The 23,338-nt window shown below is 33.5% G+C and overlaps 2 protein-coding genes and 1 long non-coding RNA gene across 3 annotated transcripts in view; 2 read left to right on the forward strand and 1 right to left on the reverse strand.

Moving 5' to 3' along the window:
• LOC111624286 (hemocytin-like) overlaps nt 1-6,442 on the reverse strand; it is a 33,586-nt gene extending 27,144 nt beyond the window's left edge. Inside the window, exons 1-15 of the mRNA XM_023367097.1 lie at nt 6,229-6,442; nt 6,065-6,090; nt 5,934-6,000; nt 5,730-5,857; nt 5,567-5,659; nt 5,304-5,495; nt 5,200-5,238; nt 4,772-5,132; nt 3,792-3,973; nt 3,581-3,711; nt 2,656-2,818; nt 2,354-2,585; nt 1,605-1,899; nt 1,444-1,530; nt 27-339 (exon numbers count right to left, since the gene is read on the reverse strand). Coding sequence (XP_023222865.1) covers nt 27-339; nt 1,444-1,530; nt 1,605-1,899; nt 2,354-2,585; nt 2,656-2,818; nt 3,581-3,711; nt 3,792-3,973; nt 4,772-5,132; nt 5,200-5,238; nt 5,304-5,495; nt 5,567-5,659; nt 5,730-5,857; nt 5,934-6,000; nt 6,065-6,090; nt 6,229-6,284 — 2,365 coding nt within the window. The 5' untranslated portion in view covers nt 6,285-6,442. The remainder of the gene's footprint in view (nt 1-26; nt 340-1,443; nt 1,531-1,604; nt 1,900-2,353; nt 2,586-2,655; nt 2,819-3,580; nt 3,712-3,791; nt 3,974-4,771; nt 5,133-5,199; nt 5,239-5,303; nt 5,496-5,566; nt 5,660-5,729; nt 5,858-5,933; nt 6,001-6,064; nt 6,091-6,228) is intronic.
• A 6,157-nt stretch (nt 6,443-12,599) lies between these two features.
• Nucleotides 12,600-12,949, forward strand: LOC111624255. Its single transcript, XR_002756543.1, has 3 exons — nt 12,600-12,609; nt 12,681-12,805; nt 12,886-12,949. It is a non-coding gene; the product is annotated as an uncharacterized LOC111624255 (long non-coding RNA).
• Nucleotides 12,950-16,036: 3,087 nt separating this feature from the next.
• Nucleotides 16,037-21,513, forward strand: LOC111624287 (motile sperm domain-containing protein 2-like). The gene is made up of 7 exons (XM_023367098.1): nt 16,037-16,195; nt 16,739-16,906; nt 16,976-17,062; nt 17,138-17,292; nt 17,362-17,422; nt 20,004-20,042; nt 21,485-21,513. The coding sequence occupies exons 1-7, from the start codon at nt 16,102-16,104 to the stop codon at nt 21,511-21,513; spliced, it is 633 nt and encodes a 210-aa protein (XP_023222866.1). The 5' UTR covers nt 16,037-16,101.
• Nucleotides 21,514-23,338: the final 1,825 nt, after the last annotated feature.

Below are 23,338 nucleotides of genomic sequence, written 5' to 3' on the forward strand. Positions count from 1 at the left end.
AAAAGATACACAAATGATTAATCTACCTTTAAATATATCACTTTTTATTATAGAACATAATTCCTCTGAAGTCTCTTTCTTCTGCGGATTAATGTCGCAGGAATCTCTAGTGTCAATATTCTGTAATTCTTCGCTGCACGTGGGATCCGTTTTCCATTTGTCTGCGAATTTACTCACATCGATTTCTACGTTTCCGTCTGGGGTCAAGAAATCGTCATTTTGATTGTTGTTCAAAGTCCCACACAACCCAGTAACTGAGTTATGCAAAGCTGCAGCCGCATCCACGTATACACGGTTTTTTCCATCCCAAATGATGGTTAGCAGATTTGGTATGTCCAACTAATAAAAAATAAATAATTAATTAATATGTAAATTTCTAAATTATAGTTATTATTTTATCTTCTTTTATCTCATCAGAGGACGAACAGCTGCGTTCTGCCCATATGATGATATATGTATATATACAGAATGGGTGTAAAGTAACTAGGCGTTGAGAAATCACTATAACTGTTGTTACAATAAAGAAATCATAATAAACAGTATCTATTCTTGTACCGTAATCAATGCAATCTTATAATTCCTGCATGATTTATGTGGACAATGAGCGAGAGAGGCTGCACGATGGGTGGCACATAGATGGCCAACTGTTTGTCCGTTTCGAAGCGAGCATAGATTGCTGCAAGCTATGATGTGTGGAAATCATGGTCTCTGTGCAAAGATGGTGGCATGCGGTGTGGAATCGTCATGCCACAATTCATCCGAAAACAATCGAGAATTGTCATTCGTAGTTAAAATAACCACATTTAGGTTGCGAACGCACAGAGAAGTGGCCGTCCATGAATATCAGTATCTGAGGAAAAAGTGTTGTTGGTGACAGACGCTGGTTCCTAAATTGAAATTTCCATTTAATAAGGTACAAGAAAAATAACTTTTATCATCTTTTCTTCAGGAATATAGAAATTAAAGAGATTTATCAATGCATAGTTACATTCCGCCCATCCCGTATAACAATTTAAGACATTGGCATCAACTCCATCCCATCGAAAAAAAGAGAAAATCGTGTATCGAGTTTTTTACATAATCTAGTACATAAATACAAGAGAAAATTCAATATATTTTATGAAAAATAAACATTTTCTAATCCAGGATCGTTAAATGTAGTGTGTTGATATATACGATAAACTAGCACGAGTTCACCCCTGTACGGTGGCACCATCTGGTGAGAACGATGCGAACAACTTCATATTGTTGACTAGACAACATAATAAAATGTATAAATGCGCTTGTATTTACATTCATACACAACAGTATACACGTACAGTACGTATATGTACAGTTAAAATACATTACAAATTAGAACATATTTAAATACTAAATGAAAATAAAAATGTACAAATTAATTTAATTTAATTTGGGATATTTAACGTATAAATTGAGTGTTACCGTCAATAAATTCGAAGTTCCATGCATGATATTAATATCCTTATTGGAGAAAGGAAAGTCTTTTACGTCTTGTCCATTGACAGAAACCTTGATAAATAATTAATTATGTATTATTTATATACTTCTTCCCTTTTGTAGCCAAAACAATTGATAGTTCTTACCTCCGCTCCGTGTTTAAAGATGACTTTATTGTTGCCGTAATTGATAGTTAAAGACTTGGTACAAGATGCTCTGTCGCCGTAAGGGGCACCATTTTTCCTCACCAGGCCGAGTGTTCGGCAATTTTCGTTGTTTTGAATGATACTGAACGATTCATTGTACACCAAATAATAAGAGCAGGTGCCCATAAATTCGTATTTCGTCCCATCAAACGTTGTGTAGTGAGGATCGCCCGCTGAGGTGCACCTCCTTTCGCACTCTTTTAAGGTGCATTGCCAGTTTCCTCCCTGGCATTCACTATAATAAAGTATCAAATTTAAGTATATTATTGCTTATACTTTACCATAAATATCAAATTTGCATGGTAAAACGAAATAATGACAATACAGTCATGCCCGAAAGTCAGTTAACTGTTGTAAGTACTAACTTACTGTCTTCTTTAGGCCACCACTAATTTTAATAATACTTAAGTTTAAATTACGGTACACCCCGCTCTTCTACCTGTTATAAATGTTCTATTGTGTTTTATAAATACCACAATGCAATTACATAAGCCCAAAGTAGCATTTCCCGGAACGAAACCTCGCTTTATGACACTAAATCTATGAAAAATTACGGTTCGATTTACGTCGGCTCGCTTAACGACGTGTCTTTCTCGGTAAACAATTATGTCGTAAAAGCGGGGGAAGAAATCTCAGAATACGTAACCGAAGCTCTTAATTGTTTATTAACGTTAAAAAGTAATTCTTACCAAGTGTTACAGTCTTTAGTTATGAGTTCGCCATTTTGATATTGTTTGTTACTGTGCTGGCAGGGACATTTACTTTCAGGGATGCATTCTCCTTCGTACAGAGCTGTTCCTGCCGGGCAATGACATCCGTCAACGCAGTGTTCGTCTTCACAATCGTACTCTGTCTTAGTGCATGTTTTTGGGCAGGAGCTGCCACAATCGAAGTACTCCATTCCCACCGGACAATCTAAAGCTGTTTAGAAAATAATTCATTAATTAATAGATTTATCCTTATAGAACACATCAAAACAATTAAAACTTACGGCAAACACTTTCGTTTCTCCATCCTCCGTGTATTTTTCCACCCAATCGAATGCATTCTCTAAAGTATTCCGCTAAGGTGTTGCACTTGCAAGTGTTATCTGGAGACTTACAGGCGCAATATTCGTTTCGACAAGCTGTGAAGTACGGTTTAGGATTTACCAACTGTAAAAGAAGAGTACAGCTTGTACACTACGTTTTTCTGTATTAATGAGACATTTGAAGAAGCAGCATACCAGAAGAAGATTCGTACAAAGATGTCTACGCAACACGCAACCATTGTAAGAACAATCGGATAGAGCATAGACTAAATTGAATACACTTTACACACTACACTATACTAGTAAACTACACTCTTCTCTATATACTTCTTGCTACTTCTCTTCTTTTTTGAGAAGCACCACAAAGAAAATAAGTTGTTTTCAGTAAAAATGGATAGAGGAGCTCCTATATGAGCTTACTCATTCTTATCTGTTCTCATACGACCAAGTTGAACTTTGACCTAATGATTAGCTCTTTCTTATCTAAAACATGCACTTGTCAGTACTAAATTGGGTGGCGTGTTCGCTTATACACTTGCACAGCTTCCTTATAAGACACAATAAGAAGGAGCATTCTATAAAGGATTAGAGAACACTGATTCATTATTCCCATAAAATTAACCTTACTAAATCACCCTAAAAATCCGGGATGGTATCGTTAGTGTTGCATTTAGGCCTATATTATTATATCTTCTGGCATACATTTTCTAATTTTTATATTTTATAGAAAAATTTTTAAATATATCTAAAAAACACACCCCATTATATATCTAATATCTTGAATTTTATATTAATAATAAACATATTCTAAGAATACGAAATACAAATGTATGCAAACAAAGCTCATGCAAGATTTATCAATATTTAAAAAAAAAATAATACATACATCATGACAAGGTGTATATTCGGTATTGTAAATGGCTGAACATTCGACATCCGCCCTTTGTGAAATTATTTTCTCTTCCTCTGTTTTATAACTGCAAATGTTTTCTTGATTGACTGAATCTTGGCATTTCTCTATAAAAATTCAAGTTTCTATTATAACATTTGTATTTTACACACGTTTATTTCTTTATTAAATAATTCGTTTTTCCTACCCCCTAGTTCGTTCATCTTCCAACTGTTAACAAAACTTGCCACTTGTGGTGCAATTTTTCCATCCAGCATCTGTAAATCATTTTGCACGATTCCGTCGTGTTGTCCACACAAACCACAAGTATTATTTTTCAAACGATCATTTATCGAAAGCAGAATGGTGTCTTTTCCGTCCCACGTTAACCTGAAAAGGGGTAATTTACGAGCTGTGAATAACATAATTATATATAATTTAAAGGCCATTAACTTCTATAGTATACTCCTCTATCCTGGCCATAGTAATAAAATGTAGATATAAAACATACCCTTCCTGAAATGTATACCTTTTTTTGTACATTCAGATAGCTTTATGAAGGATCTATCTAACATACGGGTAAGTATACAATAAACAGCGTGTATTTTTAATATTTCTACATCATTATAGGCCTGTGAACAATTAAAAATCAGTGTATTCGTATGTCGAACCGCACCCAGTAATCTAACATAATATAAACATATTAAAGTGCTTAACGTATCTCGAATAATAATTAACATATTCCTGTTTTTTTATGTAGAACAAAAGAAGAGGTATTGCTAGACAGTGATAGATAGATAGATAGCGGGATAGAGAGATAGAGAGAGACAGCGGAATATTTACAAAGGAAGAGAGTATATTATGTAAAATAAAAAAGGAAATAGAAGTAGGAAGTAAAAAAAAACAATGCGCAGAAAGAAAGAGAGAAATATTAAATAAAAAACAAAAAATACAAGCAATTCATGTCAACACTAAGTAAAACACAAGATGTATTCCTTGTCGCTGCTCACACGGAAAATTACATATAGTATATTCTCCATTGTCTTTAATTATGTCTCCTTAAGAGATTTGACTTTTTCAGACTTATCAAGCAATGTATAAAGTAATGCTACAACAATTTAATAATTTATTTTAAAAACAGCAATTGTTATGAATATTTATCATCCTGATTCAGAAAAGAAAACATACCTAAAACCCGAAGAACTTCTTAATATTAAATAATCTGCTGGTTTCTCCAAGTGCAAGCCTTCGACACTTCCAGGAATAGGCAATATCTCCTCCTCTCTCTTTACCACAATATTCCCATTCTCGTAGTCCAAATCATACCTGACATCCCCCAGATAGACTGTAACGTACTTTTTACATATTTCTTCCGTACAGAATGGATCTACCTTCAGGTGGATGCTAAAAGAATTCGTGGAACAATCCTTGGATAACAAATACGTGCAAGGACCACGGAAACTAAACAGCAAACCATCGAAAGTTCTGAAGTGGGATCGACCCCAAGCTGCACACACGCCACTTGTCTTCGTTTCGACTTGTAATAAAGCTAAAAATAAATTAAAATTATCAGGAATGTGAAGCGAGTGTTACTTAGATCTGAGAATTTCACTTACTCTCCTTTCCTACGGGTGCACTTCCGTCCATAAAATTCACTAAAGTATTGATAAACAATATAAGAAGCCATCTGTGTTTTCTGTGACAAATAACATTCACTTACCTGGAACACAGTTTGGAATATCCGAAGGATCCCACACCCCATCCATGCTACATTTATACGAATCTGCAGGTAGGGATTGGAACGTGGTTTCCTTAGGACAGTCAAAAGTGCAAAGAGATATGGTAGAAGTATGGTTGCAATGTGCGATTCCTGAAAATTCCAGCGATGTTGATGGATCACAGAGTGACTTAGCTAAAAATTTAACACCATCTTAACAAGATTTTTACCGTATTTAATTTTCTAGAGCCCGAAATCCTACTTACAGTATTGACAATTGGGTCCTCTGTAATCTGGAGTGCAAATGCACTTCTTTTTAGAGCACTTCCCTTGATTTTCACACGGGGGATCGCATTTTTCTGCAAAACATATCACAGTTTAGAAAAATAGATTTAAAACATACCAATAAAAATTGATAAATTTGCTCACCTTCACACTCGGGTATGGCAAAACCCTCGGGCCACCCTCCTTCGATGGCTTTGCAATTGAATGTTTGTCTGGTGCCACCATTGGGAAAAACCGTTCCTTTGTTTCTACATTTAGCCGAACACTCCAAACTAGAATTTAGTATTTAGCCATTTAATAACACTAAACAAAAATCAACTGAAGCGTGAGATTCATTGTAATACTCACGTATCAGCTTTGAATTTACATTTCAGTTTAACTGATGAAGGTGCCTTGGGTTTCTCGCATGTACCTTCTAAAATAAGAACAGGACATGAAAATTCTCAACTAATAACCGTTAAGGAGCACTCAATACCTACCAAAATCAATTGTAAATCCCTCGTTTCTGAAAAGGAAAATTTATTATTGTTGATTTAATTATATTTTACATGAAGAGAATCAGCGATAAATCGAAGTAATCTCGCGACATTTCTGTTTGCAACTTCGATTTAACGAAATGACATTGCTACATGTTGATACTTACATTAGATAAGCAAAAAGGACAGATAGGAGGTGAAGACAGAGGCTGCAACGAGCCATGATGTATCACTAGAGATGTATCTAGATCAGACCAACATCAACAGTTTTAGAACCACACGAGGAAGTTTATCGGATGTTTCCTGACCGCAGCTTCCTTCGAATGTGAGGATGTCTGCAGCTTTCCTAGACAAACCTCTGTGACGTCCGGAACTTAGACACCTTTAGTCGAAGGCGATAACGCTCTGCAGTCGACAGTTTGTGGATAAAACGCACCCTCACCCAACAAAAAGGAAACTTTTCTTCCTGTTTCTCCCAGTTCCTCAGAATTTCATAATTTAAAAGAATTTTTACACATTTTTGCTTTCATATTTTCTACAAATTCAGCGAGTTAAAACCATAAAAACCCTTTTTTATACCGGTAAAAAAATTCATAAATGGAGAATTGACGGATGGAAGAGTTAATTGATGAAGTGAAGCACATTTTTGTGTGGTTTTTTTTGGAAAGATTTTACACAAAAATGAATTAAATCTATCCAAAATTGGTTTAAAAGTTTAAAATTTGGTATTTTTCGCCCACATTTTCTTCAGATAAACAAAGATAAGAACTCGAAAATCTTGTTAAAGACCGGACGTCGGCCGGATTCCGAAGCGATAACGATTTTCTCTAAACAAAATAGTCAAAGTGCATATTACTAATCAATAAATTAATTACAAAACAAAATGGCGGATGGATTAACGTTCATCTTTCGAGAAGCAAAGGTTTTCCAGGAAGCTAACAAGGAAACTAACTAAGGAAAGAGGAGTTTCTAAAGAGATAAAAATAGTAAAGTAAGGATACCCTTCAAGTTTTCATATTTTTGGTGTAAAATATTGTCTGCTGCAATGCAATTGAGATTTAAAAAGGGATGGTCTTCAAGTCATGACTACAAGAAAATCAGCAACTTTCAAAATAAGATTCTAATACACAAAGAAGAAACTCGTGACACTAAATCTTAGTAACATTTTATTATATAAGCGACGATACGTAGTTAGAAGCCTTTTGTCGCCATTATAATAAATTTCACAGTGTGCAGAACTTATCCACGTGTTAAATTAAAGAATTTAATTGTTAAAATGTACAAAATTTACATCTCATTTGGCACAGCGAAAAACCTTCACCTCGACTATGTATCAGAATTTCCTGTTCCTGAGATAGTTTCTTTATCTTCTCACCACCTCACTCTCTTACTCTAAAATTAGCCAATTAACTAATTAAAATTCGTAAAAGGACATCGTCTAGTATGACCTTTAACCGCATAGAAAACTGTAATATTCGAATGTGTAACTTTATCACGTGTGCATCCATAAGGATAATACGCAGTACACTGTGTAAGGGGGTAACAGCAAAATAAAAGGGCTTATAAGTCTATTCAATAGGATCTAATAATATACATTTAATTCGACTAATTTAAACACCTAATTAATGATTAATACTATTTAGTGTATGTGAGAAATGAAAATTAATAGCCTTCTATGTGTGCATGTGATAATAGTTTGCACTACAGATAAACTACTTCTGCAGTGTTTCATACCTCACTTTGGCCAGGTATCTCTTATATAACTATCAAATTTGCGACAAAACTTAGTTTTTTTTTACTACACTTCAATTGTTTTCTATGAGAAGTTTCAGAGAGACACTCGCTTTATGACTTATTTAAAGGACACAACTGTCCAAAAACACGTCATAAACGTCACACGTGACGCTTGCTTCTTGTGTTTTTTGTATATTTTTCGTATAAAGTGATAATACTATTCTAGAGTCATTTCTCCTCCCTTAATCTTTACATCCTGCAATTGAAAGCTCTATACTCGTCTAAAGTAAGTGATTGTTCTCTCAGTTTTTCTGTAAAAGATATTATAGATTATAAGTTCAAAAATAAGTAGTGGTAAGAATGAATTTTACTAACAAAACACTTGCTATTTAGGAAGTATCTGCCATTCATACTTTCACGAAAGTGAGGAGAAACATGCCCGGATCTTCGGGATGTTTTTTTCGTGGTATTAATTTGGTAATAAAGACGATATCGTCAATCTGCGTTTATACTGTTAATAATATCAGTGGATAAGGGTTGTGGCACTCTACGTCATCACAAATCAAGTCTATCTCATCAGTTGTGTACAGCAGGATGTTGGAATAGCGCCTCCCACAGTGAGAACAATTTCTTTCTATAGGTTATAACTACGTTCATGGTCCTTTTACATCTTAATTGAGCTCTACTGCGATAAAATAAGATAACAAATAATTGACTAATTCAATAAATAAATATAAATATACATCTATGACAGAGTGTCTCCCTCACCACTTTTTCCACCCTCCTTTACTAATAAACATGTGCTCCTCACTAGTTTTCACCTCCTTCTTATTAAAGTGTCCCTTACTAATTTTCTTCACTCTCCCATACTAAAGAATATGTGCCCCCTTATTAGTTTTCTCCATTCCCAATAAACATGTGCCCCCTTATTAGTTTTCTCCATTACTAATGAATGTGTGCCCCTTATTAGTTTTCTCCCTTACCAATAAACGTGTGCCCTCTTATTAGTTTTCTCCATTACCAATAAATGTGTGCCCCTTTATTAGTTTTCTCCATTACCAATAAATGTGTGCCCCCTTATTAGTTTACTCCATTACCAATAAACGTGTGCCCCCTTATTAGTTTTCTCCATTACTAATGAATGTGTGCCCCTTATTAATTTTTTCCCTTACCAATAAACGTGTGCCCTCTTATTAGTTTTCTTCATTACCAATAAATGTGTGCCCCTTTATTAGTTTTCTCCATTACCAATAAATGTGTGCCCCCTTATTAGTTTACTCCATTACCAATAAATGTGTGCCCCCTTATTAGTTTTCTCCATTACTAATAAACGTATGCCCCCTTATTAGTTTTCTCCATTACTAATGAATATGTGCCCGTTATTAGTTTTCTCTATCCTCCTTACTAATCAATGTGTGTCCCTGACATTACTTTTGAATAAATGAATTAGGTTAAGTACCTTAAAATTAGCCCATTAACTTAGGAACATACCCAACCATAGCCGAGGGGTCTTATCTAATTCCTCATTACTAATATATATATCCGAATCTGTATAATATCGCTAAAGAAATTAGACTGGAGGCTTCAAAAGTGCTTAGACTTATCTCCCTCTTTATTTCCTCTACCTTCATCCTAGTACTAGAACACACAAGTAGTGTCATTTGACACAACTAAGAACTTTGTATTTTATAGGTATTTTTTTAACAGTAAAATTTATTTAAATTATTTTATTTAATAAATAAATACAAAATTTAAATTCATTTTAATATTTCGATCGAAAACAATCGATTTTCGGACAGATAATTTAAAAAAAAATAAAAGTACCAGAAACCTGTATCGCCATCTATTGGAATCAAATCAAACGATTTTTTTATATGAACGATTCCTTTATCACCATCACTTTCTGTGAACCTCTAGTAATGGCCACCTCTAAACAACGGCCACTGATATTAAAAAACGGGCGTTGTACCGAGGTGTCCCCATAACGTCCTACCTCTTATTATACGTAATAAAATACTGTATTATTGTTTACAGTTACTTCGTCTGTGACCTCGTCTATGACGACATCTTTGTTTTATCATTAACTCTATTTTGTGTGTTATACCCCTCTATAAGGGAGCTTAGGGAATTGTAGGGGATATCTACAAAGAAAACAAGTAAATCTGGGAATAAAATATCAATAGTAAGTAATTGGTAGCAGACAACAAAATATCATAAACACACCTTTTTTTCTCTACATCTCTCCACGTATAGCTGGTTTGAGGGATCTTCTAGATAAGGCCTGTTCAGTAGCCTTAAGGCATGCTAAAGTGTAGAGTAAGTAAGAATTAAGCCACTTAAATATAGAACAACTGTTACACAATTTTATACATTTTATCCTCTATTTTGTGCAAAAAAATTATATAATTAACTTCTACTTTGCTATAATTAATAATAATAATAATAATTTTTAGGTCGTTCGCTTTATAATTACGCCCATTTTGAAAGTAAAAAAGATTCAAAATGGAGTTCGGAATGAAGCGCCATTGCGGATTATATTATAATTAAAAGATTGTTGATGTAATTTTAGGCATTAAAGTGGTCTATAATATTAAAAATTGCAACGTTTATTATTTCTATATATTTTATAATTACAATCCTTGAAGTATAAGCAAAACTTCAAGGATAAGTTTATTATTGTTTCGTTTATCTGTCGAAAGATGGCGCTTATGTGGACATTTTTTTAAGGTCTATGAGCAGTGGCCAAGCGGTTCCGATGCTAGAACACTGGGAGTTCGGTCGTGGGTTCGCGCCTCGCCAGGATGGGTTGGACATGTGGAATTTACCGAGTTTTCTCCACGTCTTTAATATAAGTAATGATTTATTAATGATATATACAGAGGAACCAGATTAATTACAATTGAATGATGATAAATTATTGAAGATTGGTCTTTTCAGGTCAGAACATGCATACATTTACATACTGCCACATAAGTATAGAACCGCCATCTTTCTCGCAAGTTTAAAGTGTGAAAGTAGTATTTTTTTATCATGCCTCGTGGTACCCTTTTAACAGACTGAGAAAGGACAAAATGTAGGTTTGAGAAGCTTTAGCCAGGTAGTAGTCACACATAAAACAATAGCAAACAGCATCAAACGTTCGAAAAAAGTAGTTCAGCATTATTTGTCAAATCATGCAAATTATACACCAAAGCGTAGAAGTGGACGTCCTTCGAAGCTTATCTCGCGAGACTGCAGACAAATTGTTAATGCAGTCTCTAATTCACCACATCCACGCGTCAAATTCGGGACAATTTAAGTATTCAAATACATCACGAAACCGTTCGAAGGGTTTTACACGACAACAACAACAACAACATCGTTCGGTCTCGAATGAGAAGTGCCCTTACTCTTAAGCCCGAACACAAAGCTGCCGATTCGATTTTGCTAGGTAAAATATAGCCATTCAATGGAAAAAGGAACTTGGAGGATCATTTGGAGGATCTTGATTGACCAAAATTTATTACCAAAATCGTCATCGAACTCTTAAAACAAGCAATTGTCACTGCTTGGAACTCCCTCGAAGCATCCATGATAGAATAAAACCTTGTTGATAGCATGCCAAATCGCATTTTCGATCTTATTAGTAAAGGAAGTGTTCAAATAAATGACTAAATTAAACTATTTTGTAGTATTTGATGCCTTTTGCATTCATTTACTAGTCGCGCCTTATTGAATAAGGATAATTTAACTGAAATTTAGTGGATATTATTGCTTTTATAACTTCATATTTTGATACAAATAATGGTATTTGCTGTGTATATTGTATTTTAGTGTGAACATGTTGCATTTTCTGAAGTAACAGTTTAGTTAAATTGTAAATAAAGTATCAAGTCATTAATTGGCATCGGTCAAAACAAACGGTGTAGCTTATAGGAAAGTTAGTGTCACCACCTTGTGTTTATAGACCTTGCTTCTATTCAAGGTCTGTAAACACCCCTTGCTTTATTTTACAAAACAACTTTCATTTGTTTTTCTTTAATTTATTAGCCAAAATTGTAGATTAACTTACGAATTTACTCCAAATTTTATTGAATACACAAGACATTTAGGAATTTGTGACGTGAACAATTGAAACTGTCGTCGTATTTGTCTTTCACCTTCAAGAACAATTGAGCTATTATGGCGCATATCATGAAAAATTCGGTTTAAAATCGTATTTAAACGTATTCGATACCTTTAAATTAACATACATTTACGTTTAAAAATAAAAAAATGGCACCCATGGAAACAAAATGGCGTCTAGAAAGAACCCATTGCACCCTTTATCTTCACCGTATAACTAGAGCATATCGCATAAATTATTTGCAGCTATCTTTAATATATTTGAAAGATTCAGTAAAGATTTTACAGTTGAAAAAAAAAACAAACGAAAATAGAAGTAATAGATTATTTATTTAAATCTTAAAACACAGTAAACATTTGTGTAACAATACAATTGTACGATTAGAAAGTTCGACACATGCAATTTAAATGTCATTAACTATAAAGTCAAACATATATTTTGTATAATTCTATATATAAAACAATTTTTAAAGATATATTCCCCTACTTTGGTCGATTTAACAAGGTCATATATAAATATATTGTGGTATACTCCAATGAGCGCGCATTGTTAAACCCAGGGAATTCCTCTAAAATCGGGGTCGTTCCAGGAAAAATTCTAACACAACTTTCTTTACAGGAAAATTTAATAATTTTAACTTTATGATAAATTATTAATAAATTAAAATATATTTTAAATTATTAACTATTGTAAATGCCNATCTTCGAGGGTAAGTGAAAATTTTATATTTATATTTAATTCTCTTTTAATTCAAATCACTAACTCCGTGTATTATCGTAGCTGTTTGGGATGTTATCAAGAAGCTGCTTCCTCAAGCGGGTATCGACAGAGTTAAATTCGTGGACAAGAAGGGTATGTTAGAATACATCGACGAGGATAAACTACCAGAATGTTACGGAGGAACCGTAAGTATAGAATGATGAAGACGTCTTAACCCCAGTGTTCTCGACCCCATTTTAATAATTTTCATTTTCTGACGTTCTAGGATCAATCGGAATTTAAATACCACGAATCTCTGAAAGATACAGACGTATTGTTTCGTGAGAAAATCGAAGAACAATTGGCACAGGGTGTCACATCACTTTCTTTAGGTTAATTTTAATTAAAAATTTGGCAAACACAGCAAAGCTTTCAATAGTATTATTATCATATGCAAATTTCTTAATCTATATAACAGTTTTTGTGCAATTATAATAGGGTATATATGTAGCCATTTTGTATGAATTATACATTATATATTTTTATAAATTTAATTTAGAATAAATTAAAATCGATAAGTGATTTTTATCAAACCAGTTTTGGTGGAAAGCCCCGAGTAGATATTAGTCATTGCTTTTTACAATCAATTCTTATTTTTCTTAATCCTATTTAATGATTGTTGTCTAGACTCTGTAGTAATTTAAAAATTAATAATCGTATAATATAATTGGCTTCTAGGAAGATAAGGAAATTGTAGTTTAAACAGTTTGTAAATACATTGAAATGTGTGGATGATCCGCTAAGAAGAATACGATTATGGAGAACATTTCTATGAGAAAATGGTTCCTATTTAGGTATTAGAACGTGAAGAAAACTCAGAATACCCCATAGGCGCTAGTTATCCACCTGGTTATTGTTAGGAGGTGGAAGATATAAAGTATTTATGTACTATGACCTCATCATACATTTATGATGAACGTAGTACTTGGCGGATGGGTCAAAAATATCCAAGATTTTTTCGGGAAGTAGGCATTAATGGGACCTTTTTAACAAATCTAGGATGGGCTTGCTAAAAAAAAAGGCCCTCTTCATGCCTACAGAGCGGAAAGAGTCAGAAAAAAAACGGGCTACACTCCATTAAAGTTGGGAGAACAAATTCAGGAAATTTTCCAGGTTAATATGGAAGAGGAAATCAGTGGACAAACCTACTTGGAAAAGTCTTGGAGAAGCCTTACAACTTCCTGAAATGAACTAAGAATGGTTGACGATAATGATCTCATTATTTAAAATATTTTAATTAACCTATACACGTAGCAGGGACCACACCGGGCAGGTTGCCATACTGAAGATGGGAATTCGAGTCTGGGAATAAGAAATTTCGTGAAAGGAGTGATCTGAATATATCGGGCAACATTCTCCATCACCAGATTGCCTTATTGTCAGGGTCGTCCGGTAGATTTTCTCAATATGATGCAAGTCTTCGAAATGCCGCCTCTTAAATGCCTCTTATGCCACATCTTAAATGATGCTTATGACGCCCATTATGGTGCCGCCTTATGCGGCCGCATCCTTGCATCATAGCACGGCACGGCCCTGCTTATTGTGTATCTAGATGAACTCATCTGGGCATGAAGATGCCTTTTTTTTTAGAGTGAGTTGGTGGATAGAATTTAAAGAAGCAAAGTGATTTGTGCCCCGAATTTTTTCTGAAAAATAAATTAAAATACGAAATATTTCCTACTTGTATAAAAGAAGACTTTAAACAAAATGGCGGCAAGTGAGAAAATCAGTTCAAATGAAAAATAAAATTAAATAATACAAAAAAAAAAGGAGAAAAACAGGAAAATTCGCAATAAATCCTTTATTTGTAATTAAAATAATTTACAAGAAAATTATTTTTGCATATAAATCGAATGTGTAGATTTTTTTTCTATTAATAAATATTAATTATAATTTTTATTTTTTTATTCTTGGTAAAGCAAATTCTTCCTGTAAATACGGAAAAAGTAATAATGTTCCCGGACAATAGAAAGGATGACGTGTAGAAACAATATATTTTTTCTTGAAATTCTGAAAAGTCCACTCCTTCCCTTCAAATATCTTGTACACAATATTGTATTGTCGCAATTTATAAACGTTTGAACGCAATGTACCACGTCAAGCGTAAATTAAATCGTCTTATCGGTTAAATTTTTAAAAATACAATTGATTTATATCGATGATTCTAAAGGAAAACTCCACCAGGGGGTCTGTTTCACCCGACTGCCATTTTTTTTTTTAATTAAAGTGTTGCCAAGTTTACTTTCTAAAATTTTTTAAAAATAAAAGTAAATTATTAAATCCGAATTTAAATTATTATTAATTGTGATTTTCCTGTATTTAAAGTATTTTTTAAATCGAAAATGGGTTAAATCCTGCGAAATACAGTTGAATAAATTTGTAATTAAAACCGGAATTCGTACATAAAGGTCGTAACTTTTAATAGTTAAATAGGGGCAGAAAGTTGATAAATTGTTACGTATTTAAGCTATAAGGGTAAGAGTTTTATTAGTTTATTTATTAAAATCAAAAACTTTGTGTGCAATTTAATTAAATTGCGTAAAAACTAAACGTCCTTCGATAAGCATTAACACTAAATTTAAATAAAGAAGAAAAATTTAGGGTTGTTTGTGAGTAAATTGTTAGGTAATAATAACTTTAAAATGTAAATTAACTGTGAGGTGGCGTAAAAATCACTAAGAGGCCCGAATGCAGTGTCAAATTTGCATATAAACTTGATAAGCTAAGGCTTGCGACTCTCCTTAGAAGTCAAAGAATAAGTTAAATTTGGCCTTACTCAATTGTTATAATTCGGCCATTTTTTGGCAAAATATCAAAGTTAAGTTTGCGTGATGAATTAAATGAAGAAATCCAAAATTTAAATATCGATACTTTAAGAATTTCGTTGAAATTAATTCAAAAATGGACGTTCCTTTCATCCAACACTAGGAAGAAAAGAATGGTCGAAAATCTCGTGAAGTGGAAACTGTATTAATCAGCATTAACGACACTGTATTACGTTAATTTACAACTTTACGTATCACAAAACTGAATGACATCTTTAAGAATCGTCATCCCCCTTTAGAAATTCCGTATGAACTCGCGTAAACTGGACACATGATTCACTGCTGTAACTCTTAAAGGTCGACGAACTTTACGCGTTGTAATACAGGTGAACGTGGTGAGGTCGTGTTGGAATGTTCTATTTACATATAGGTGGATAGTTGGAAAATAGAGCATTTTCTACTGTTCCTTATTTTTCCTAAAGATTATATTACCCCGAAAGATCGATATGGGCCGCCATTCGGCCGCATAATCGGTAAATGTCACGCATGAATGACCATTACGGTCGCATTCAAGGATTCTATCGCTGTGACGTCATACGGGAGAACTAAAGTTTAAGAAGGTTGTTCGGTAGCTCAGTTGTATCGCTGGATTCGTTCGACACATTCCTGCTCCCGTCATGACTCAAGAACTGTACAGCCGCTTCCCTAAAGATGACGATCTGTTGAAGGAGTTCCGGAACAGAGCTCTGACGGAATTGAGAAAGACCCCCGGTGAGAATCTTTAATATTAAATTAACATAAGAATTTTATGCCTGTTTTCAGTCATTTCTATAAGCACTTTTCTTCTTTTCTAACTGGTTTGCCCGGATGTTTAATACTTGTTCTATGGTATAAATAATACTATTTTTTCCATAGATTTACAACAAAATGCATCACTCTATTTTAGCATATATATTCTCTCTATTACTAGTCCATTTTACTTAAATTATTCATATTCTGACTCTATCCTATGGGCACTAAGAGGGTCTCCGTGTCCGTCATGGATTAGACCATGCTTACAATGGAGGCGCACAGATGGTGAGAAGCTGACCCCAACCTCAGGCCAAACTCTAAAATGAAAAACAGATAGGAAACCTCAAAAATTTTTGAAGTTCCCTGTCTGTTCGTTTTCGAGTCCCCCAGAGCGGTAGTGTGAAATCTTAGCTGCTTTGTCCGCCTGGTTTTCAAATTGGTTACATTATGATAATCACAAAATCTTCTTAATTAACATACCCAATTTATTCTAACTTGAATTGCCCATTTTACTTTTACCAGATCTATTCTACAAGTACGATGTTTGCAAATTCGAAAGAGACGATTTGTACGCTCACAGGTTTTTGGGTCATCAATTTTTTTTGAAGGAGGACAAGAAAACTCTACTTGATAGATCAGTCAAGATGGTAATAAAGAGCTTCAAATGGAGAAAACAATTCGGAGTACAAAGTAAAAACCTCTTTTTTTGTTAGTCCCTCTTTAACAACAACAAGTGGTACAATTCTGAACCCTTTCTAGATATCAAGCATCAAGATCTTCCCGATGAATATTTTGATAGAAAGAGTTGTATCCGTCTGAAGGAAGACAAATTGGGTCGACAAGTGGGTAAGAACCACCTTTTTTTTCTGCCTTTGATACTAGATACTAGACGAAAACATGATTGAAATTCTGGTGTTTCAGTGGTCATCAAAGTCAACACCCTGAGGAAGACTAAATCTGGAGAAAGGCCAATAGGAGAGAAATTTCTGATATACTGGATAGAAAATATCTTCCAGACAAATGAAAATGGTATCACAGTCATCATCGATTGTTCCGACGCTACACTTAACAATGTGGTACGTAATAATGCTCTAAAATGGCGTACAACAGTTCGTAACAGTATTCTAATGATATGATTTTTACAGAACATGGATTTAGTCGACTTTGCTAGAGCCATACTCAAAAAATACTACCCGGCATACCTAGGTAAGTTTAATTACGTTACATTTTTTAGGGTTGGGAAGTTAAAAATACAGTAAAATCCCTTCTTTGCGATCACCAATGGTTCTGAGCTGAACTGATCATTTGGTGGGGTTTCACTGTGTCTAATTAATTATATCAGGTTCCAATTCTACATATACTATACGGTTTTATTGAGGGTTTTCTTTATTGCTAGAAGTAGAAATTTATAGATTTTGATTTTACTTGTATAAAGAGTACAATACATTTTTTCTTAGGTCAGGATTTTGCTATAGAGGAAAATGGAACATTTTAATTATTCATTTACTATTGCTTGCATAAAACATAGCGTGAGATTAAGAAATTAATGTCTTTTAGGCCTTCGGGCATACTAAGAATTTGTTTTTATCTTTAAATTAAAAGGTATTTCCTAACATATATGGAATTTCAAAAGTGAATTTTTTTTTATTTTGGTTTCGATTTTCATTAGAAATAGTCAAAGTATAAATTCGTATAAAAGGATAGGATAAAAGATTTTCCATTGAACAGGCAAAATAATTCGTTTTACACGAGTAGAAATGGCACAAAATTAAAAATTCTGGAAGATTTCCAAACACCCTCCAGGCTTAACTTGTCAAAGTAACCACATACAAACGATAAAATTAATTTTTCGTGTTGCAATCATAGATCTTAAGGATAAGAAACAATTCATATAATTCCAGAAACTTTTATTTCTAGAAGCCAAAGGGGATAAAAGTATTGCTTAATTATTCTCTTAGCCATGAAATCAAACTGCAATGACGTTCGTGTAGTGTTCCTCAGTAGACATTTCTTAATCATCAATGTTTAGGATCATTCAGTGTATTTACTCTACGCGATTATAAGAGGAAATCTGTTTTGGGAAGTGAAAAAAGCAACCAATCTGAAGCTTCCTCCATAGACTATAAAGGTATAAGGATACCATTAACACAACCGAACTGTTGTTCGCATGTACTGTAGAAAAAAAAAGTATTGTCAGTTTTTGCATTCCTCAGTAACGAGGTTCCTAATCGTAGCATTAAACTGGTAAGTCAGGTTTTAGAAGTGGGCATTTTATTAATCATAGCAGCAACGTTTTATATAATTCGAACTGGCACATGTAACGGGTCAACGGCGTCACCATTATCAATGAAACAGTCAATTAATCATCGCCAGTTAGAAATTTGTATATTTCTGTGAATTAAAGAATCTCTTATGTCTTGTTCAATAGAATTAAAGTTAGAAATGGTTTTAAACATAATTAAAATCCATTCTTTGACAGTTTACCTTCTTTACAATGGTATAGTTTCTGTGTTTCCTTGCATTTCTTTAAATAGGTGAGTTACGAATATCTTAATTAAAATTAATTTTTGTAGTAAACACATATTCTCCTATTGCGTATGCTATTTTAATCCATAAACACTACATCTACCTGCTACAAAAACTAGTTTCTTCGTTAACAGTAGTGATAAGATTTGCCTCGTTAACCTTGAATTATTAGCTTTTTGCAGCTTTCACTGACACTAGCTACAATTTAATTCTGTTATCTTCATCTCTAAAAGAATAAATATCATTTAACTAAGAGGTAATTATGCATATAAGCGTTTAATTAACTCTCTTACCGCTTGATTACATGAAAACTCTGTTAACCTTGTTAAACGAAACCGGTATATTTAACCTTTATATTTTGAAGGAATTTTTTTTTTTTTGCTACTCATTTACGATAATAACATAAAATTACTTGTTAATATGGCGATATTCTTTAGTTATGGATCGTTCTAACCCCATTCTTTTCATATTTAGTCGATGACCTACTACCCCGATACAGAGCATCTTTTTTTTTAGAATAATTGTCGTTAGTTTGGCAGGAAATCATGCATACACTCTATAAAAAAACAATAAAAAAGACACTACTAATTTTAAAAACTCGCATTGTAATTGCGTAAATTGCTTCATAAAATACTACAAATCAAATTTCATATTGTGATTAAGCTTCGTCTATAGGATAATATTAAGAAAAAAACACCCCTTATCCGTAAGAATGACTCATCTATAGCACGAAAGAGTGTCGAAGCTGTTTATTACTAACATAGAACAAAAGCTACACCTGAAAAAAAAACACGAGAATACAAAAAAATATACCAAACAAAAGACTATATAAACAATCGCTGTTTTTCTTCAGGCAAGTGTAGGCTACGCTTGCAGTTTGCGTGAATGTCATGCGTTATGCAAAGTACTATACTTATACACAGAACATAGATTAACATAAAACTATTATTTCCTAAAAGACACTAGTTTTATACGTTTACAAAACACATTCCATAGTTAAATGGTATCTTACTGCAGTCAATAATATATGATTTACCTGAGAGAAGGAAGGTTAAAGATGTCACATTTTCTGTGTGTTAAAAGGTTTAAGGCAAGCAGGTTTTTACATGTAAAAATTACCCAAAAAGCCGAATAAACTAGAAAAATATATAAATATGGAATGACCTCGCGATTAAGTATTTACCATTCCTAGAATATACTTTCTCGTCAAGATACACTGTAATTCTTGTAAATATATATTTATATTAATCATTTTTTGTAGGTTATTTTCTGGTGTTTAAATTCCCCAAAATCTTCGAGGGTAAGTGAAAATTTGTAGTGTTCCTCAGTAGACATTTCTTAATCATCAATGTTTAGGATCATTCAGTGTATTTACTCTACGCGATTATAAGAGGAAATCTGTTTTGGGAAGTGAAAAAAGCAACCAATCTGAAGCTTCCTCCATAGACTATAAAGGTATAAGGATACCATTAACACAACCGAACTGTTGTTCGCATGCACTGTCGAAAANTAATTTTCATTTTCTGACGTTCTAGGATCAATCGGAATTTAAATACCACGAATCTCTGAAAGATACAGACGTATTGTTTCGTGAGAAAATCGAAGAACAATTGGCACAGGGTGTCACATCACTTTCTTTAGGTTAATTTTAATTAAAAATTTGGCAAACACAGCAAAGCTTTCAATAGTATTATTATCATATGCAAATTTCTTAATCTATATAACAGTTTTTGTGCAATTATAATAGGGTATATATGTAGCCATTTTGTATGAATTATACATTATATATTTTTATAAATTATTTAGCAAATTTAATAAACAATTTAAATTTTATTCCTCTGTCTTACTCATTTTTTTTCAACTTCCTAAATTGAGGAAAGAAAAACACCAAATTGCACATCCCTAAATCAATGGTAATTGAAATTATATTATGACACAAGCATGAAACGTCACACACGGATGATTTAATGACGTTATTATCCATCATTTATAACAATTTCGTATATCACATAATAGAAAAATAGAAAACATTGTATGACTCATACTAACCTACTTGATGAATTCTTTTTTTTATGAGCAGCACTTAAAAACAACTATAATAAGATAAATTTATTATGGTATAGAACAGTACAACAAGTAATACCCGATGAAGATCAGCGCGACCTGATTTCTGGATGACTCATTCATTGTCACTATTAAAAAATAACCAGGAAAAAAACGTATATGTTTATTTCTTTTATGCAGTATATATTACAACGTAATCAAACCAGTTGTCGTGTAACATGTCAGCATACTTATATATTTAAATATATACAAGTATGTCGACATTGCTTACTCCATCCTCATATACAATATATTAGAATCATATGACTACACTGGTCGTGGGTTCGCTCCTTATGAATGGCTGGTTTCTCGTGTCTAACACCTAAATAGGAACAAGTTTGTCAGAGAAAGTCCACAAAGAGGAATCCCTCCTTTGACAGATCGCCTGTGTGTTGCCTAATCTTATATCATTAATCCAATCCATATAATTATATTTTTCCAAGAATATTAAAAAAACATGCTGAAATTTTCGGGCATTTTATTAATGGTATTCCGCTTTACCATTCTGAATGAACGTTGTTATACAAAACTATGGTTGCACCTGGAAATAAAACTAAAATATGCTGAAACTATTTTTAAAAATGGAACGTTTGTGTACGTTGATAATTATCTAATTTAATTTTTTTTTTCCGGTTACAGTATCTTTGCTCACTTCCTCTTCGATATGAGGAAGACAAGAAAGTAAGCGTGACGACACGGGTCACATAACACAATTTTTTTTTTTTTGAAATTTTTATCAAGAGGTCTCTCTACCACACAAGAATTATTAAATTATTCGAAAAGAATATCTACGGCAAAAATTCTAGAGATGATTTTATATTTAGGTTACACATTTAACTTGTTATAAAGAGCTCAGTACATTTTGCAATGTACTCCTATCAATCAGAGCTCTGACTGACCATGCAAGTACAGTACATTACAATTGGTGCATTGCCTGGTAAAGTGACGTGACTAATACAGCAAACCAATGACGTAGCCCGTTTCATTTGAAACGGAGCGTCATTGGTTTGCTTAGTTGTATTAAAGCCGCTCTACCAGACAACACGCTCATTAATCATTCTATTGTAGTACTGAAATTGTACGTTCCCTCGACCACTTATCTTTCTGAGACCCCCAATCAGGAGCACCCGTACATAGGGGCACTCTGAACACGTGGTTCCTCTTTCGTGTCCGTTGCCCTTTTCTTAATCTCTAAGAGGACCCAAAACAACAGAAAATTCGTGACTTTTAGCCTATTCTGCAAATATAATAATAATAATAAAAATAAACTAGTGAACGATATTTGTCCACTGACCCATGCAACTTCGTCGTATGTTGAAAATACCCCCATTGCATGTTTTTAAGGCCAAGTTAGCCCCGAGTGCAACACCTTGTGGGAGCGCTGATTCGTCGTTGATTCATAGAGTTTGAAGCTCATTGCATAATGTACGATGCCCTTTTTTTAAAGCTTGTGACCCCTTTTTCATAGTCCGTGGGCGCCGTGCCCCCAATAAATAATAAAATTCATAATAAAAAAAAAACAAATATGAAGACACATTCTTCATACATAAAAATGCGACGAGGCCCCAGTATATGCGAGGACTCCTGATAGCAGTTGATGGCTAGATGGATTTCGTGATATCTCATAGTTACAATTAATGCTAACTTGATGACTGCACGGTTCGTTAAAGATCCTCCATTATGTTAACATTAAGATTTATGTAGATTTATGCTTCGCTGTGGCACAAATCAGCTAAATCCAGGTGGCAGCATTGCAAAAAATTGAATTCTAGTTAGTTTGATGGCGCCACCTGTTGCAGAAAATCGTAGGCTTTTACGCGGTAAAAAAAAAAGCGTCATACACACGTGACTCCGTAACAGGAGTAGCGACATCTGTTATCGAACAGAGTAATTACAATATATGGCTGAAGTGGAAGGAATTTTTTAAATATTACTCATTAAATTTATTTTTAAAATTCGGTGATGAAGTAATAAATTGCGATAGAAACTTTCCCGTAAATTTCCTCAATTTCTACATTATTTTTCCTCTAATTTCATAATTGCTAGTATATAAAAGAGTGTAGAATTAATAATAAATTATATCGATACGGAGATAAATTTCTAAATAAAAAAAAAAGAAAATAAATAAATTTTCTCGCTATACGGCTGCATATACTTTTTCCTCATCCCCAGAGGAAGGGAGAAGAGGAATTTTCCTCAAATGAAACCTAGTGTAGCTGCCACTTAAACAGTATCGAAATTCCTTTCCACCCGAGCGATCGTTTTCCTTCCGTTTCGATAAACCGTTGAACCGATTAATCGAGTGACAGAATTTATTAAAATTATAAAACTACGATTTTGGACGAGGAAATGATTCGTCGAATCACGTGACTGTCTTGCTTTGATGACGCAACAATGAAAATTCAAAAAAAAATCGCATTAATCGCTGCGTAAATTGGCAACACTAATCAGATTTGGACGCCCCCTGCCGAGATAGAAGCATTAAAATTTAGT

Source organism: Centruroides sculpturatus, unplaced genomic scaffold, assembly GCF_000671375.1.
Source record: "Centruroides sculpturatus isolate CEXI.00-Female unplaced genomic scaffold, Cexi_2.0 scaffold242, whole genome shotgun sequence".
NCBI classification, from domain to species: Eukaryota; Metazoa; Arthropoda; class Arachnida; order Scorpiones; family Buthidae; genus Centruroides; species Centruroides sculpturatus.